Here is a 17,574-nt window from a genome sequence, read left to right as displayed (position 1 = left end):
GGCACTTATTTGATAATATGCTCCCATCTAAAGATTTCCTTCTAACCCTTGTTATTAAAAGTTGGGTTTAGTCCAGGAGCTTATATAAACATCCAATTCCTTTTTTCAGTCCTGCTAGACTCTTGGCTTCAGAATCCTGTTTCAGTGAAATAAATAGTACATATGCATTGTGTGGAGAGGGGAAGGGGGGGTTAATTTGAGCTCTAAATTTGCCAGTTTCCCATTTAATTGAATTTTAATTCTTTTTGGTATTAAATGACAGTGAAGACCTTCATATGGGTGAAGTATGGCTTGCTTAGTTAATGTTTATGAAGTGCTTTAAGAACTTAAGGTGAATGACATGTCAGAAATACCTTATTTAATTGGTATGGTTTGGGCCTATCTCTTTCTAGTGCTATTTCCAGTTTCTTAATTGGGTACTCAAATGTTTTGAAAAGCCTGAATCTCTCATCTTATATAAATATTTTTGTGTGTGTGAATGATTGGAATGACGTCTTATTTAAACCAAGCTATAAATTGTAGTTACATTGGCACATGTCCATATATAGTATCTTACCCAGATGGCTCTTAGAGCTCCAAATCTTGCTCTTGATGAACTCATGCTATGCCCACTTCATGGTGTACCTGTTTTTACTTTTGGAATCATTATTTTTTGTAATATTTAGTTCTCCGTTTACTTATTTTCAGGTTAGCAGATGGCAGCACAATGTGTAACAAAGGTGGAACTGACCATCTCCTGCAACAATCTCCTGGATAAAGATGTTGGTTCAAAATCAGACCCCTTGTGTGTACTTCTCCATAATGCAAGTGGGCAACAGTGGTATGAGGTAGAATATGATCTTTCTTTCTACAAGTACAGTCTATTAGAAATATTCGGTGAGATACAAGAGTTGTTTTCAGTAATTCTCATGATTTACCAACCATACTAAATACACAGACAATCTGGCCCAAAGTATGTCAATCACAGACATGCAATGGATATACACCACCACGCGAATGGTAATTTTTTTTCTATCTATGTTGTTATCCTATCTGAAGTTATGGCTATAGTAGATGGTAAATTTATATACATTGTGTGGCTCAAGGGTGTGAATAAACTACCTTCTAAACAACATAAGTTACATCCACCTAACTACTAGGGTGGACAAAGCATTCCTGCAGGAGAGTTTCTCCCACCAACATAGTTACCACCGCTTGCAGGGGCTGGCATAATTGAGTCAATGGGAGAACTCTCGTCTGTTGGCATAAACCATTCACACTAACAGCAGTACAGCTGTGCCACTGTAAGCTGTGGTATGTAGCTATAGCTCAGAAAGTGTAATTTCCTGGGGGTCTACTCTCTGCAGAGAGTAGGCAGGCAGCAGGCCTTTGGTGTACTGGAGGAGCTAACACACATTACTCTATTAGACAACAGAACAGTTGCTGCTTCTGTATTTGCCCTGCCAGCGCTGCCCTTTCTAAGGATTTGATGGCTTCCCCCCCTTTTCTCTCACTGTTTTGTTTTTTTCTTGATATGTTGATTTCATCAGAGCTACTAGGTTTTTTCAAATGTTGTTTCTGAGTTCTTGTTTGAGCCTTCTCTTGGGACAAAATGTTATATTTTGTGTTTTATGAAATGTCCAGAAGTGACTGCATTTAACTGATGGGAGAACTGATAGTAAAACATGCTTTCTCTACCACACATGGATTTTGTAAAATTTAAAGTGCTTTGTTTGTACTACGTGAAAAGGGCTCAGAAGTGCATATTATACTTGGATCCAGCAGGGCTCTTGGAAGCCTAGCATGAGATGTGAATTGATTGGTCATCTGCATAGTTGTATGAGGCTGTTGATGAACAGACTGATAATGTGATTCTTCTGTCTGCACAGGTTGATCGCACAGAAAGAGTTAAGAATTCCTTGAACCCAAAGTTCGCCAAGAGGTTCCTAATTGATTACTACTTTGAGCTGGTTCAGAAGTTTAAATTTGGGATTTATGACATTGATAACAAAACCATCGATTTAAGTGATGATGACTTCCTGGGAGAATTTGAATGCACTCTTGGACAAGTGAGTTCAAACAGAATCTGAACACGTCTTATAGGGGATATGGTATTACCTACTTTGATTTCCACTAGAACTATGTAATGGTAAGCTTAGAACTGTGCATCTTTTGTATGTGTTGACCTATGACCATGTTCGTGTGTGGGGATATCACTCTACGCGAGGAACAATTGTCTCTGTTAGTTTGCATACACTTAAAATGCTGCAGCTATTTAGGATGCTACCTATGCTGAACTAGCAATGGCTAAACCAAGAGTTAGGTCATCAGTTTAACTGCATCGCTCAACAATGTGGATTTTTCACTAATTACTTAGTAGAGCAGGCATAGGAGTGTCTGCTAGCTCCTTTGTCTCAATGCTGCATGTAAGATCATTCTGCAAGCAGTCATTTTGAGGTTTTGTCTAATAAATGCTAGTTGCAGTAGAATAGAACAAGTAATTAGAGAGACAAGGTGATGTAATCTCTTTTATTGTGCTAAATTCTGTTAAGAGAAACAAGCTTTTGAGATCTTCATGACTGGGAAATATGTTCAGAGAATCAGCTAGATACAAGGTGGTACAGATTGTGTAGCATAAGTTTTTAATACATATTTCAATGGATCATTCAAGACAAAGTAACACATTAACCTTTCTCCAATCATAGTGGGGTGGGGGAGGAAGAGACTTAGGGAGAGGTTACACAGTTCCATGAGGGAAGGATGGAGGGCTGACGACTCCCTGGGAGCTGGTGCACACAGGGAGATGGTTTTTAATCTGGTTCCCCACCACCTGGCTCCCACCTCACCACGCTTCTGCCTCTGATACAGAGGCAGCACAGGGGTGGGGTGAGAGGTGGCTCGCAGGGAGCCAGCTTAAACCTGCCCCTCCCCTGACTCTGTAGCAGTGACAGTAGTGAGTGGGGGAGGAGTGCGGTGTCTGTATGTGTAACCGTGCATGTTAACCAATGAGCCCAGGCTCATCAGTTAACAGTGTACACTGTTACACTTTCACAATCCTATTTATGTGCACCATATCAAGATAATGTATTGATGTGTGTCACCAGTAGAAACCAAAAACCTATCTGTAATACATACTTTTAAAAAGTTACCATAGGAATAATTACTCCAGCCAGTACAATTTAGAACTCACTACTCAAAAGAATTAAATATAAGCACAAGAGCATAATAAAAATTATAAAATGCATAGACCAGTCAAAACTAAAATGATACTCTCTGAAAGAAGTATCAAGAAATAACAATACAAGTATGTGTCAGGAGGGGAGCGTGACTGACACACAAACAATGTGGGTTAGGGATGTTAACATGTACTCATGTACACAGTTGACCAATAATCCTGGGCTCATTGATTAACCTGCACAGTTACATGCAGTGCTCCCTCCCCACTCATGGTAAAGCAGTTTTCAAAAATGGAACCTGTATCATCACCTGTTTTCTTTCAGAGTGAAAAGCTGCTAACCTGTAATAATAGCTCTTAACCAATTGACTTTTATTTTGACAGATCGTCTCCAGCAAGACACTGACAAGGCCACTTATGCTTAAAAATGGAAAACCTGCAGGGAAAGGAAGCATCACGGTAGGATGATGCTTGGATTTCTCCTTCTAATACATAGTCTCTACGTTGTTTATATTATTGAAGTCACTGTATTATATAACATCATAGTAATGGGAATATTGCTTTCATAGCCATTTGCATCTTTCAGGTCAACACAGCTACTGTTTTGTACACTAACTTATGAAAATTAGTCTTCAGAGGCTTAAATAAATGAGTTGGTCAGTTTCAAATAAAAAGGGGTGAATGTTTTTTTTTTTTTTTTTTAAATTTTTCCATTATTTTTATCTCTCAGGTCCTGAGCAAATGTGGGTTCTTGTTAGTTTTTATTTTCTTTCCCAATTACTTTTTTTAACCTCAAGCTACATCCTACATAAATAGAACTATGATACGAGTCTAGTAAAGTGTTAGGATGCCAGTTTGGTAAATAGATAAATGGCTAATATTTAGTGGTGACCACTATAGATTTGTCTAGTGCTTTGTGGATAATTAAAGTGGTCTCTGTCCTGAGGAATATATAATCTCTTTGGCAGAAAACAGCAAGGGATTAAACCAAGAAGGTAGCTAGAGATCCAAGTGTTAAAACAGTAAAGATGATTTATTCTGTAATAATGAGTAACTTCAGATAAACCTATTTTTAAGGCAACTATGCAGTTTTATTACTGCTTTAGCCCTTCAGTTAGTGAGCAAGCACTAACATATATACAATAACTGCATTTTCAAACAGAGTGGACACAAGACTGATGCTTATACTGTTATTGGTTGGTAACCAATAACAGTATAAGCAAGTGTTGCTGGCATTGAAGGGCTCTTGATGCAGGAGTTGCTGACTGGATGGTGAACTCATTAATAGTATTTCTTTTGGGGTCAGTTTTACAGTATAAAATCTCTATGGTGGCTAGAGATATTTGGCTAATACAGACTCTAAGCCCAGAAGGGATTCTTACAATCATTTAATTTGACTGCACATCTCTGGCCACAGAATCTCTCCCACCAACTCCTGTAATAGGCCCTCGAACCTCTGAGTGAGATATTGAAAACCTCAGAATTTTATTCAGAAAGTTAGTTACAAAGAATCTACCATTTACTGTGGTGCAGGGTCTGGGAGAGAGTTGTGACTTGGGGCAAGGGTGCAGACCTACTACAGGAGGGGGTTGTGACCTAGGGTAGGATATTGGGTTGCAGGAGAGGGTGCAGCATCTGAGGAGGTATGGGTGCAGGATCAAAAATGCAGAGGGTTGGAGTTATCTGAGGCGAGATGCAGGAGGGGGGGGTGCAAGGATTTAGTTTGTGACGTAGGGCAGAGAGGGGGTGGGGTGCCAGATGCAGGCTCTGGCTGGGAGGTGCTTAGCTTTGGTGGCTCCCAGCCAACAGAATAAGAGTTGTGAGATTTTGCTGGGGGTAAAGACACAAGTGGGCTGCAGCACGTGGGGAGCTGCTGCAGCACGTGGGGAGCTGCTGCAGCACGTGGGGAGCTGCTGCAGCACGTGGGGAGCTGCTCGAGCCCTCCCAGTTAACTGGAACTGGTGGCTTACCAGTTAACTGTTCACGTCTCTAGTATGTGGTAGGCTGAGATCCTACCCCAGGGTCTTGCTAGGCTATGGGGTGGTGGCAAGTCAGATCTGGCCTACAAGCTATATTTTGCCCACTCTTGATGCAGAGCCTATTTAAACTTTAGCATTTCCTTGCAGTTTTGCGATCCCAATAATTATCCCACATTGGGGAGGGTAAGGCAACCGTAACCTCTGCATCTCTGACCCTTCAATTGTTATGCTTATAAGAATCACACAGGATCTTTTTCAGGAGGATAAGGCAACACGCCACATTTATTGACAATATAACAAAGTAGCGCGCACACACACACACACACGGCAACACGCCACATTTATTGACAATATAACAGTCACACTCTCTCTCTCTCTCTCTCTCTCTGTCTGATGGAATAGTTACCAATCTGTTGCTCGGCCCAACCTATTGACCACATAGGTCAGGTCCGAGGTAGGAGCTGGGTTCATGTCAGTCTGGACTGATGCTCCTCTTAGTCTTAGCAGGACAGAACCTGAAGAACCATACAAGACACCCCATCCTTTATAGGACTTTCCTTCCATGCAAGTCTATGCATTTTGCTTCATCAGGCCTTCGTCAGTCATTCAGCATCACAATCAATCTTCCTAAAATTGGGAAGAAGTTGTTCTCACAGTCATCTGATCTCAGTATGCTGACGACCCCTCAGGGATGTTGTCTTTCTGGTGAAAGTTGTGATTGGTTTCCTATCAAGGGGTGCTTGCCTCTAGCTTCAGGGTTCATCAGTCTGCCCAGGTAGTCTGCGTCTTCTGAGTTCTTTCACTTAGTTGATAATTGTTTAGTGCTTCTGAGTCTTCAGCCCCTCCTCTGACCGTTTGAGCTTGCAGTGACCTTTACATTTATTTCCTAAAGCATTCTTCTCTTTCACACACACAATACATTTACAGAATTGCGGCATGGAACAAAGGGGTACTTCTAAGTCACTTTAACAAAGTTACAAAGTCTTTCAACATTAAACTTCTTTCTATCTACTACAAGGCCTATCTAACACTAACATCCCTATATATTACAATATTCCATCTCATTACTTTAACATGCTAACATCAAACAGAGCTGGAGCTAAGTTAAAGCTGCCTGGCCCTGTGAGGCCTACATCTTGGATTTAAGTTTAATCCAAACTTTTGCTATAACATACATTTATTACAACTGACTTATTAGTTACAAAATTCTATTCCAATGCTACACAGTTATTGTGGTTCTTCCCTCTTCCCCGCCACCCCAATTCACAGGTAGTCATTTAGCCATTTCATTGTCCCAATTTTTGTGTAGGGGCAACAGAACCTGATCACTCAGGCTTATATTTCTTCCCAGGTGACAAACTTCTAGCAATGGATTCTGAGTATTGTCCATCTGAGTGCCAGCTTTTGAGGCTGACTATAGCTATAGTCTTGGGATACCTGCAGACCAAAGCTAAGGGCTTGTCTGCATTTACTGTGCTGTACTGCACCTTGCACCACTCTTGCACTTAGTGAGAATGTTACCTATGTCAACAGGAGAGATTCTCCTGTGGGCCTAAGTACTCCACCTCCCTGAGAGGCAGGAACTATGCCAACAGGAAAAGCTTTCAGGGGCATGGAAAGTCCACATCCCTGAGCAACGTTGTTCTACCAACATAAGATTGTGATGTAGAGCAGGGCTAACTACAACTGAGTTAGTTTTGTTACCTTTTAGCCAGCACAAAAATAACTACCAATCCCACTGAGAGGAAGAAGAGTCTTAAAATTAATACAGATATCTCACATTCTTCAGAGTTGTGATGGATGTTATCAAAATGGTTGGACCGATCTGGCAATGCATCTCTAAGGGGAAAGCTTCGTTGCAATTAGCAATTAACGGGCTGCATCTGTTAAGTTATTTTGGGATATTGTCAAACAAGAAATTAAACATTTATTTATAAACACAAGAATGCTATATTACTGTGTCCTGTATACTTTCATCAGGCTACAATGTGCTCCTAGTGTGCCATGAGCTCTGTTCCTTTCAGTGAAATGTAGAAATCTGGTCTACTTTATTCAGCTAAAATTAGTGGCTTTCCAAATTGTGCATTAAAATTTCTTCATCGAAAAGAACATGATGTTTGGTGAACTTGCAGGAGTCTGCTCTCATATATAATAGATTTTTTTCAAGCCCTGATTCCATGAAGATTTCTAGCTGTTCTTTAATATTTTCTTCAGTGATGTCCATACATTTGGTGGTAATGATGTTCAGAAGACTGAACACAAATGGCAGCATCCTTGTTACTAGCAGCACATTTTTCCTATATCAGAGTTGATGGGAAACATCATAGATCTGAGTACTCTGCATGTGAGGAAAATACCTTCTGCGGACTATTATTTGTAGGTTTATAAACAGACAAACTTTGACTTTAGTCTGTAATCTGCCTATTAAAGGCCCCACCAATCCTTTGAAAGTGACAGAACCACAGTAAAATTCCTCTTTGAATGATTGCCTTTTTGCTATAACTGATTTAATATAAGGGAAACAAAGGCTAGTTTGTTCACATGTGTTGCACTACAGGTTTTCAAAATAATGAGAACAGGTTAGAAGGTCTATCTGAAATTGAACTTGTATCATATAAAGACAGATCTCACCATCTAGTGCATGTGAGAGTTAGTTCATCTAATTGATCCAGAGCATTCAGTGTTAGAACTTGTAGGTTCTGTACTTAGTTCTGACACGGAGTCTGTGACATTTTGGCTAATTAAAATTTGGGTTTCCTTAAAGTGCTCCCCTTTTTTGGGTTTCAATTTTAGGTGCCAATTTTTAGAGGTGTAGAACATCCGTAGCAGCTGTTGAATTCAGCTGCATTATGCATGCTTGCCCTTGTTTTTCTCTGGTTGGGCCATCCATAATTAGTAGCCACTGCTGAAAATACAAGTTTTACATAAGCCAATGCATGGATGTTATTTGTAAACTGAATATTTACCCACTAACTTCTGAGTTGTGTGGCTTGCCTGATGTTTTCAAAACACTTCAGAGTTATGCCCTATCTTTTCATGAAAGGATCTCCAAGCACTGCTGTATTTAAAGAAAATAATTTATATTTACTCTTTTTAGATATGCTGTGCGTGCAAATATTAGTGAGGTGTATTTTATGTGACAGAATAAATGTTTCCTTCTTTTAATTACATACCTAGCTTACAGCAGAAGAAGTAAAGGATAACAGAGTGGTCTTATTCGAAGTAGAAGCAAGAAAACTAGATAATAAGGTATTTAACTGCTGTATTTATAATAAAGAATTAAAATCACATTGCTCTTACAGATAAGGAATGGTACTGATTGATTCTGACTTTTTGCTGGAAAAAATAAATCTAAGATACTTTTTACAGTAGAAGAAAAACACATCAAAAAAATGTTAATTACATTGAAGTTTTTAGAATGAATCTTGACCTATTTCTAAAGTGAGACAAGTATATTGTCCACAATTTTCTTGAAACAAGACTTAAATCTGTCCATCAGTTTTGTGTCTGTTAGTGTAAATGCTTTTTCCATTTAATTTTAAATTTTACTTGCTAAAATAATTATAGAAAATACACTTTCAGACACCCATATAAAGTATATTTTAGTAACCGTTGTTTGTTTATTATAATCTCAGGCTTGGCGTTAGAATCTCTAAACCCTATAATTGGTCTATGAAATTCCAAAATAGATGTTAAAAATACTATGTAGGGAATAAATGCTTTTATTTCACATTTTTCTAATGCTCTACTTAGACAGCTTTGAATTAGGATCCAGCCCTACATACACCTGTTGCCCTGAAGTGGAACTATCCAGCAGTGTTTACAGAGCACAGACTCTCACTTTATACTAAAAATATATATTTATAGTCTTCTCATAGCTATTTAGTTCTGTGGCTTGCTAATATAAGGAATTGTGTTTTAAAAGCAGTAATGAGAATGAGACCTGAAGTGATTTCTGTTCTTTATCAGAAAGATGTTTAATAGTTTTTAGGAAAGTCTTTTGTTTACTTTCCATTTGTATGACTGTGTATTAATTAGTATTTGATAACATTCATACCGTAAGTGCCTTCTTTTGTTTTGTTTTAATTCAGGATTTTTTTGGAAAGTCAGATCCTTACTTGGAATTCCACAAGCAGACGTCAGAAGGGAACTGGGTGATGGTTCACAGAACTGAGGTAGGGGATTTTGTTCACAAGAAACTGGAGTTTGAGTTAATCTGACTTTTTATATGTATGCCCTAGCTCTAAAGATACAACAGTTTCAGAGCAGGGGATTTGATCTTGGGAGTAAGGCACCTGACTGGATCTCAGGAGACCTGTATTTTCCTAGCTCTGTCAGACTTTTTTTGTGTGACCTTGAAAGTCATATGTGGCTAATACTGCTTTTTCCCCCTACTCTTTTGCTTGTCTGTTTTGATGTAAACCCTTTGGGCAGAGATTGTTTAGCTGTATGTAATGTCTAGAATATTGGGACCCCAGTTTTGGTATGAGCCTCTAGATCCACGGTGTCCAACCAATTCTGAAACAGTAACCGCTATAGTGGCTATTGATATAGCAAACTAGCCACACTCAACTGATCAAATAGCCATGTGTCCACTCGCTAGTGTGTTGGATGCCACGGCTCTAGATGCTATTATAGTACTATTAATATCAGAGAATGCCAACTCAGTTAGGTCTGATGTTTATTACTTAAATATAGTAAGTTATTACTGAATACTTATAGGAGAGCCTGAGGCCCTAATCAGTATTTACATAATAAACAAATTTAAAGGAAGATACAGTCCCTGGCCTGAAGCACTTAGTCAAAGAAATGTAAATCCCTTTTCTATGTTAATTTTATAATTAACATTTCTTCATGTGTTCCAGCAGCATAACAAGTACATTTATCTAACTTTGAGGGCTCTACCATCTCAGAAATAAAAGTCTTTGTGTATTTATTAGTATATCTTCTTATCCTTAATTTGAAGATTTGATTTAAAAATCAAGGCATTTTACCTTCCACTTTTGAAAGTGTTTCACTATACCTAAGGGTTAACTTCTAGCACAGAGCCTAAATTGTATTAAATAAAAATGCTACATTACTTTCCTTTGGAGGATTTCTGCTATAGGAAATTTAACCCTAGACTCTGTTGCAGATTATGAACACTTGAATTGTAGAGTTTGGGAACATTCATGGCAGATTCTCAATAAACTTCTTTCACTCCTTCCCCCCAAGCACTAAGATGCATTTTGTTTGATAGACATGAAAAGGTTATAAAAAGGTTTAACTTTTTTTTTTTAAACTCTTAAGCTTGACTCTCTGGAGGAAATACTTCTGGAGATGGGTTTTCAGTATAAACATTTGATTGGTGAAATGTAACTTCTGTAAAATGATTTTACCCCATTGTCTTGTTTCATCTGGTAAGATATGGGGATAAATAGCAAAATGCTACCTATGCCTTGGGTCTACATGTAGAGAGGTACTGGAATATTACCTCCTCTCCAGTTTGAGATTTAAATGGTGTATGGTAAATTAAATTTTCTTTAGGAAAATATTGACCTCCTAGCAGTGAGCAGTAGCATCCAGTTACTTTCAAAGAGTTGGTGTCAGAATGTTTCTCCTTTTATGGTGTCCCAGCCATTGAGGTTATTGTTATATCCTTGGCATATAAGCATGACTTTATTTTTATTTTTTATTTTTTTTAATGGTTGTATCACAGGTCAACACTTCCCATATTTGCAACAGTTATGGAATAAAAACATGACAAAACTGATAGTCACACTCTGTCTTGCTTTGCTAACAATACTGTTTTATTAAATCTGTTTGGCAGGTTATAAAAAATAACTTGAATCCTGTATGGAAGCCCTTTAAAATTCCTCTCAATTCTCTGTGTTACAGTGATATGGATAAAACAATCAAGGTAATACTTAAATGATTGAATTTCTCCTTAGTGTATCTAAATAAATAGTTTGCAAATATAATGAATTATTTAACTGTTTTATGCTTTTAGTTTTAAGTTAAACTCAAAATGAAGATTTTTATTTAAAGTAACAGGAAGCCTAAAGTTGACGATGAAGATAATGGCCTGACAGTTTGTGTTACAGTAGCTGCCAAAAATAATTGTTAAATTTACTCCCAGATTTAGGGAACCTGGTTAAACTAGAGTAAATGTGATTTTTTTTTCCCTCTTCATTTTTTCCTTTGAATTAGTGTTAACATAACAGCAGTTCTCAAATTTGTTAAAAGCATGGGGCATCTAATTGCACATTTACAGTAGTATGGCATCCCATTACTTTTTCTTTCTCTCCTTCATATGACTCTCTTGCCTGGTGCCTTTTATAAGTGCTTTATGCCTGCTTACTTCCCTTTCTTTCCAGCCACATGTTCCTCTCCTCACTCTGCTCAACTGGACTTTGCTTCATAAACCGGTTGCTTCATTCTTTTCTACATTGCTCAGATATTACTTAAACAATAGTTCCAGTTCCTTTATCTGAAGAGTTGAGTGAATGGTCATGGGAATCCCCATGAATAAACACAGTAGCAAAGCATTAGCATTGGAATTGCTGGATCTGCCCAAACAAAACCTTCTGATATGAAGCTGTTTTGAACATTAACTGATTTGCATATGTATTTGAAACATCATAATTTGGAATAGAAACAGATCTCAGCCTGACTTTCCAAGCCTACTGTCATGTCATCTAGCCAGGAGGACATATTAGAAATGTAAGGCTACACCTACACTGTAGACTTCTTCCGGAAAAGCTTATGCAAATGAAGCGCAGAGTCGAATGGCTCTTGCCCAAGAGGGTTTTTGCATGAAAAGGAGCCATCTACACAGCTCCTTTTTGCGCAAAGGCTTTTTGCGTAAAAATGGCTGCTAATTAATTATGCAAATGAAGCATGGCAATATTCCACTCTGTGCTTCATTTGCATAAGCTTTTCCAGAAGAAGGCTACAGTGTAGACGTAGCCTAATTCTGAGTACTAACTATTAAGTTGTTAATCTCCCTTCCTCACTGTGCTAGCTCCCAAAACAGGGCCTCGTTGACAACAGACAGCAAATGGATGTCTGGTGCAGTTGACCTCCTTCCTGCCTTTAGTTGTTAGTCTATAAAAGCACATAAACTTCTGTTAACTTCAGCTCTGGTTTCCGTTGTTGGAGCTGTGAATTCAAATAAACCTGCTTTATCTTAAGCACCACTTTTGGATTTGAAGACAAGATGAATGTGGTATTGTCTTTCTGCCTGCCTGGTCCTAACTGAATCTGTGACAGTGGAAGTAGCCTGGGAGGATAAGGTGGACTCCATTCACAGGGCAAGGAGTCAATCTGGTGAATCCTTACTGAACATTGATTTGCAGCCATCGACACTCTGAACTCCAAGACACCCCTTATTCCTCATTGTCCAAAAGTTCTTAACTTGTTTAGGGGTGTGTGGTGGTTTGGTTTTTTTGACACCTTGCATCAGAGGACAGATAGAAACTTGAGCACCAATGGCTGAGCCAGAGGGTGAAACAACACATTTCCTCAAGTCTATGCTCAGGCTTAAAGTTGATCAGAAATTTTCTGTTACATGCTTTTTTTCTGCTGGAAATTGCATTTATGTAGGAAAGCGAAATGCTTTGAAAGTTTTTATTTCAACATGAATTCCCGCATGAAGAATATTTTGAGACTCAATTTTCCAAAAACAGAAGTATTTTTTAAGTTTGCTTTGAATTTAATTGTATGGGTTTTTCATATTTGTTGTGTTTGCATATTTCATGACAGGTCAGTAGTAGAGCATATTATGCAGTACTACCATTGACATATGAAATAATGTAAAAATAATACACACATGAAAAAATTCAGAAACTGAAAAATTTAAAATTTCTGTTTTATGGGAAATGTTAAATTGTTGCAGTTTGGAGCAAAAAAAAAAAAGTGTCAAAATGTCCTGCAAAAGAAAATTCTAAATTACAGAAGCTGCAATGTTGGTTGAATTAAAAGGGAAGAGAAACTTCTTATCGACATACCTTAAAAATGGAGGAAGAGGTCATCCAGTCCTTTTTCTCCCTGCCCCCATGCTGAGGCAGGATTAATTATACATAGACCATGTCTGTTGGGTGTTTTGTCTAACCAGATCTTAAAAACTTCCAATGATGGGGAATCCATAACTTCCCTACTTAATCTGTTCCATAATTTAACTACCTGTATAATCAGAAAGTTGTCCCTAATATCTAATCTAACTCTCCCTTGCTGCAATGTAACCCATGGTGAACTTGGAGAACAATTGATTTGTCATTCTCTTTGCAATAGCCTTTTGCACATTTGAAGACTTTCATGTCCTCCTCTTTATTATCTCCTTTTTTAGACTAAACATGCTCAGATCTTTCAACTTTTTCTCATAGGTTATGTTTTCTAAACATGTTACCTTTTTTGTTACTGTCCTCTGGAGTTCTCTCCAATTTGTCCCTATCTTGAAGTGCAGTTCTAAAAACTGGGCACAATACTGGCCTCATTAGTACAGAATAGAATGGAACCAATTACCTCCCAGATCTTACATATGACACAGCATGACATTTTTGACTTGTATTGAATTTCTAATCTTCCACAATGTCCCTAGATCCTTTGCGGTGGCAGAACCATTATGAAGGTTTTCAGCATTTTGTATTTGTGCACTTTATTTTTTCATGCCTAAGCATAATGCATTAAACTCGTCTTTACTGAATTTCTTCTTATAGATTTCAGCTTCACCCGAAGCTGCAAATCCAGGGTGGTAAACCAATTAATCAATCCTCATCATTTACAGCACTGGTCAGAGCATGTTAAATCTTTGAACGGATAATATCATTTGGAAGTAAAGTAGTCTTATTTTGAAGTAATTCATTTTTAATTCACACCTACATTTAAATGTTTAAATTTTCTGAGTGTCCCTGTGTAGCTGTACCCTAAGTTTATATTCAGAGTGTAAGTTGAAGTACAGCATAGCATTCACAAAATCAAGAGGGAGTTCATAAATTAACAGACACATTCTCCAATATGTTACAGCAGTGTGTACATGTAAATAAAATCCTATCAATACAAAATATACAATAACCCCTGCTTCTATCCTGGTGAGAAGTTGCAAGAGAGAATAAACTACATGCAACAGACACTAGTTACATAGCTAAGTATGTGCTAGTTGTGCATTAAGCAATTATGGGCATAAACCTACATGAAATAAAATCATGATAAAGCACAGTTATTATTAGCTTTACAAGTAAGCCCAGAATCTGATAACTTGTGGGGTGGGGAGAGGAAAGAGCTAATGACAGATTTATTTTCCGCGTGTTGTGATTGAATTTTTCATTTCCTTCTTATGACCACACTAAAATTGTAGTTCTTTGACTGGATAAATCCTTTAAGATAGAGTTATTTTCAGCACAGCATGATCCAAACTGTAATCTTATCACCTAGTAGAAAACACTATAAAATAAAACCTTCTAAGTTTTTTTTATCTGTTACATGTATGTAAATCCAGAGCAACTGAGTTTCATAGAGGTGTTCCAGATTTATACACACAAAGCAAGATAGATTATAATTTCTGCTGCATTTTATTTTGAAATTTTAATTTGTGGATTTAAAACTACTTTTAGATGAGACAGTAAAATTGTGGGAATGTTGTTTGGAAGAATTAAACAATGCTGTAATACTTTTATACACACAGTGGAATGCATAACAGGCTCTCTTACTTTAGTAAGTAAAATTGACTTTTTCAGCATAGTATGAATGCCTTTTCACACACTAAGTTGCTCAGTTTGTGTATTCAGCAGTAATGCACAAACCAACTCTCTCATTATTTTTAAATTGTGTGTGTGTGTTGCAGTCAGTAAGTGATGTCTTTCTGTACCCTAAATGTGAGCTTCTCTGATTTGGAGCTAGCATTCATGAATCCTTCAGCTCTGAGGAGGGAAGAGGGAAACATAGATAATTTTATGATGGTACAGAGAGCCACCAAGATTTGTTGCATGAGTAGTCAAACTTCTGATTTAAAAAGAAACATTGGGTTTAATGTATTTAATATATCAAACTCCCAGAAATGTTTTTGGTCTTTTAAACAAAAAAAAACAATTCTGATAATTCTCAAATAAGCTATTATTACTGTTGAATGAAAAAAAATCTTTGGTATTAAGCATTCCACCAATATTTGAACATCTGATTGGCTCAATATAGGGAAGCCTAAAGAATTTGTGTCGTGTCTGTGTGAAATCTTTCTCATCTGTGATAGTATTATTTTGCCTGTATGAAGTATGAATTTGTTTACAATGCATGTGCATGTATTTTATTACAGTAGTAGCCAAAATGTCTTGAGGAGCTTTGCCAACACAAAAAGGCACCGTAGAACTAGCAATCTAAAGGGCAGTAATGTAGAAATATGAAATGTGTTATGTGGGCAGTTTTCTGTCTGAAACCCAATATTTCATTAAGATAGGATTTGTTTGTTCTGTCAGAAATGAAATGTTAAAAGAAAACATTTTTATTAATGTGCTTGTGTACATTATACGACTGTTTGTCTTAATGGGAGAGGGAAATAGGGCTTAGAGACCCGCAATATTGATTAAATTGTATCTTGCTTAAAGAATATTTTTGTCTAGCATCTGTATTTTTATCCTGAATAATGGAAAAATGCTTCAATGGAAATTTTGGTACTAAGAAGCTGTTTTCATCTTACCTGTCATCAGAACAAAAATTAAAATAACAATGAAAAACAAATTGGGGCTAAATAAAGTGACAGTATGCCTCTCTTCTCTGCTAATCAAAAGGAATAACCTGAGCAAGGAAAGGCATTAAGATTAAAGTTTAATTGGCTTAATTAGTAAAGTCTTACCATTTGAGGTATAAATATGGATAAAGAGGGATTTTGGCCAACCTCCTATCTCTGAGGAAGTTATGAATTTACAGATAATTAGGATTGCTGGTCTTGAGGGAACTCCCAAGTCTAGCTTCTTCTGTTTTCAGCAATGAAAGATACTGAATTCTCAATCTGAGCCCCTGTATGAATCAGTAATGCAATCCACTTGCTTTTGCTCTCTTGCTAGCCACCCAAAGTTTAACTTGCAGAAGTACTGATTCATGAACACCTTCCACTGAAATCAATAGGAGCTGAGTGCCAATACCTCTGAAAAATAGTCTTCCAATATGTAATGTCAGAAGGATACAAACTAGGCACCTTGGAATGACTTTTTTTTCTAAAAACTTATCAGAATAAAATAGTAGCATTAGCCTAATGAATCACATTGGACCTGATCTTGTGAAATGCTAAACCTGCTTGATGCTCATTGACTTCAGTGGAAGATGAGGATGCTCAGTAGCATGGAGGGTTGGTTCAGTAGTAAAGACTCACTTATCTTTCTGCAGCGGGTAAAGCCTAGCCTTCAGTCACTTGAATGTATGGCCCCCTTGAGTCAAATCTATGGCACAGAGCAAAACTTCTCCCAAGCTTGAAATCTTAAGAGAAAAAGAGCAGATTTGTTTTATACAATGTTAAAGAAATGTTACAATATTACTTTGTTAGATTGATGGCTGTTTCTAATCCTGGATAATGCTTCATTTTAGGTAGAGTGCTATGACTATGACAGTGATGGGTCTCATGATCTCATAGGGAGTTTTCTAACCACGATGTCAAAACTTAAGGAATCTTCTCGGTCCTTTCCGGTAAGTAAAAAAACCTCTAGGCTTCTTGAACATTTTTTGTGAAATTGCCTTATTTGTTATGAGCAAAGACTACAAAGTATACTTGTCAGTATTTAACTGTCTTATTGCATTGCTTATACATCGCACCAGGTCAGGTCAAGAGTTGGCATTTCCATTTCAAATCCATTTTTGCAGACTTTAATATCTTGGTTGTTTTTTGTAATGGCAGAAGTCTGAAAATCCACGTTGTCAAGTCAAATTAATTTAACCAATCTGTGATCATCAAAATGCAGAATACAAGATAAATTTCACTGCTGTTAAAAGGCCAGAGCCTGAAGTTCTCAGTTTTTACTTTATCCTTAATTTCAGGTTTGCTTCTCACTCGATTAAGTAATTGAATAAACCTGAACAAAGACTTTAAGATGTAGCTACTTGTTCACAGAAATTAACTGTGTGTTCCATTTGTTTGGGTCTTTATTTCCTTTCTTTAAAAAAACCCTCAGAAACCACACTATCCCTTATTTTTTTATATAAAATATTGTGTTGTAAATCTTGTAACATGACAAATTGCATTCTCATACATTTCATTAGACATCATTCAACAACCTTAGCTTAGAAACTCTTTATTTTTATTGACTTGTGTCCCAGCAGTGTTTTACCGTATTTTTCTTTACTTGAACACAACTTGAAAAATAGTTCAAACATTATTAATGAACAAGTATGCTGCATGCAGGTTTGGAACCTAAAAGCATCCTAAGTATGGTATGTATACTGAATTCTTCAAAGCTACTACTTGTAAATATTTAACTTTTA

The 17,574-nt window shown here is 37.2% G+C and overlaps 1 protein-coding gene across 5 annotated transcripts in view; it reads left to right on the top strand.

The window, feature by feature from the left end:
• The window catches only part of CPNE3 (copine 3), a 55,865-nt gene that overhangs the window by 13,609 nt on the left and 24,682 nt on the right, over window positions 1-17,574 (top strand). For all 5 annotated transcript variants that reach the window (XM_075920434.2, XM_075920435.2, XM_075920436.2 and 2 more), the window contains 7 exons: window positions 688-827; window positions 1,869-2,048; window positions 3,539-3,613; window positions 8,311-8,382; window positions 9,225-9,308; window positions 10,943-11,032; window positions 16,684-16,782. In XM_075920434.2, the coding sequence (XP_075776549.2) occupies window positions 696-827; window positions 1,869-2,048; window positions 3,539-3,613; window positions 8,311-8,382; window positions 9,225-9,308; window positions 10,943-11,032; window positions 16,684-16,782 (732 nt within the window). In that variant the 5' untranslated portion in view covers window positions 688-695. The remainder of the gene's footprint in view (window positions 1-687; window positions 828-1,868; window positions 2,049-3,538; window positions 3,614-8,310; window positions 8,383-9,224; window positions 9,309-10,942; window positions 11,033-16,683; window positions 16,783-17,574) is intronic.

Source organism: Pelodiscus sinensis, chromosome 2 (assembly GCF_052426305.1).
Source record: "Pelodiscus sinensis isolate ZL-2025 chromosome 2, ASM5242630v1, whole genome shotgun sequence".
NCBI classification, from domain to species: domain Eukaryota; kingdom Metazoa; phylum Chordata; order Testudines; family Trionychidae; genus Pelodiscus; species Pelodiscus sinensis.
Note: the sequence above shows the minus strand (reverse complement) of the source record. Positions and strands in the feature narration are given on the sequence as shown.